This window comes from Sitodiplosis mosellana, unplaced genomic scaffold (assembly GCF_009176505.1).
Source record: "Sitodiplosis mosellana isolate CC-2019 unplaced genomic scaffold, AAFC_SMos_1.0 Smas_scaffold_1567, whole genome shotgun sequence".
NCBI classification, from domain to species: Eukaryota; Metazoa; Arthropoda; class Insecta; order Diptera; family Cecidomyiidae; genus Sitodiplosis; species Sitodiplosis mosellana.
The window spans coordinates 1-2,001 of record NW_022596809.1 but is presented as its reverse complement, the minus strand read 5'-3'; the positions used below and the strand labels follow the sequence as shown (position 1 = coordinate 2,001).

Here is a 2,001-nt window from a genome sequence, read left to right as displayed (position 1 = left end):
AATTCTGAAATTGACAACAGAGAAACTCGATTAAGAATAGTGATGTAGACAATATTTGTTCACTTACTTTTACCGAGTATTTAATTATTTAAACTCTACGTTGAAATGTATGAAAAATGGAAGCTATAATTTAAATTATTCCATTGAATTGAAATAATTAAATTAATAAAATTAAATGTTAAGCTAAAAATGTGTGACGTTTTCTTATTGCATCCATGACCAATGACTCTTTGACTCAATTCATCGCATTGGATGTGGTTTTGTTCCAAAGTTAATGGAATTGATTCCATTTGGGCAGCTCAATCACTTGTTTACTTTCACCTATAACATCGGCATTTGTTCTTTATCGGCCATTGAATTCAATGCTCCAATGGCCGATTTCGGATTCTTCTTTCAATTAAATCGGAAGATACTTCGAACTTTAGTCCACTCATTTGTTTCTTCTCGACATAATAATCCATTCTCCAGTCGAATTTCAGCTTTGTATTGAAATAAGAAGAACAAAATGAATTCATGCTTTAACTTCTATCACTTTATTCATTCATATCAAATTTTTTCTGTGGCAATTCTTCGATTTGGATATTTCTGTGTCTGGAACTTTGTTCCAATTCGATTTTCATTCAATCAAATAAACTTAACTGTAAAATTTTTGAGCTGATTTTCATCAACAAATTTTATGAGATTCTTTTCTTTTATGCACAAGCAAGTGATAAACATACATTTCCGAATGTGATACAATCACAAAAACAACATTCAACGTGTCTTTTGATATCTTTCGACGGTGGAACGTCTTTTGAATGCGTTACCAAAATCATTTCGTTTTATTGTGGTGACGTTTCATGTGCTGATTTAAATTACTTTTTTGGACGAATCGTTCTGAACAATGAGAGCAACGAAATGGTTTGTCGCCGGTGTGTTTGCGCATATGTGTGACTAAACTTGGTTTGTATAAGGTAGAATATTTGCACAAATAGCATTCATATCGACGTTGATTGCAGCTCTTCTCATGCGCTTCCTTCGCCTTCTTCACCTTGAATCCTTGTCGACAAATCGAGCAATGAAACGGGAAGTCATTCGCGTGGGTTCTCATGTGCGTTGTGAGCGAACTCTTGACAGTAAATCCTCTCGCACAAAATTCGCATTTGAATGGTTTGTCGCCGGTGTGTTTGCGCATATGCTTAACTAAATGTGATTTGTATGAGGTGGAATATTTGCACAGATAGCATTCGAATCGACGTTGATCGCAGCTCTTTTCATGCGCTTCCTTCGCCTTCTTCACCTTGAATCCTTGTCGACAAATCGAGCAATGGAATGGGAAGTCATTCGCGTGGGTCCTCATGTGCCTTGTGAGAATACTCTTTATAATAAATCCTCTCGCACAAAATTCGCATTTGAATGATTTTTCGCCGGTGTGAAAGCGCGTGTGTATGACAAGATGCGATTCACATGGGGCTGTGTACCCACAAAATGCGTACTTATGTCCCTTCGATCCGCTTTCACCTTCGCTTTTTCCAATATCACCCTTCTTCTTTGCCACCTGTTTCGCGTTCGATGTCGATGCGCTTGGTTTTTCAACTCCGTTCGGGTCAGCACCGTCCTCTCGAACTGGTTGACTGCTGATACTGCTCGCTTGTTCAGCACTCTCGATCTCGTTCAATGTCAGGTCAATCAATGTCACTTCTACGGAAAAATTTCAAAATCACAATCAAAACTCCAATGTTTTTACGTGTGTCAATCGAAAGTCTCACCTGAAGTCGATTCCGGAATGGTTTTCAGTGTCGATCGTAGGCCCGTTTTTCGTCTCTTCTTCGCACCGCCATCCGACGTCGTTGCATCAGCAATTTTCCTCTTTCGTCGCTGGTTTCCTCCTTGTCGCACAGCATTTCGCTCAGTTTGATCGCTGTCAACTTCTGGTGATGGTTCAACATCGTCACAGATCAAATCAATGCATTCTGCCACCTGATTGGTCGATTCATTGATGCGTGCACTTGATGCAGCTTG

General features: G+C 39.1%; 1 protein-coding gene across 1 annotated transcript; it reads right to left on the bottom strand.

Annotated features, from left to right (window-relative positions):
• Positions 1–510: 510 nt before the first annotated feature.
• Positions 511–1,998, bottom strand: LOC129571195 (gastrula zinc finger protein XlCGF52.1-like; the record flags this gene model as incomplete). Its single annotated transcript, XM_055450961.1, has 2 exons — positions 511–1,680; positions 1,749–1,998. Coding segments are annotated over 2 exons (1,119 nt in total), but the record flags the coding sequence as incomplete, so codon positions are not given.
• Positions 1,999–2,001: the final 3 nt, after the last annotated feature.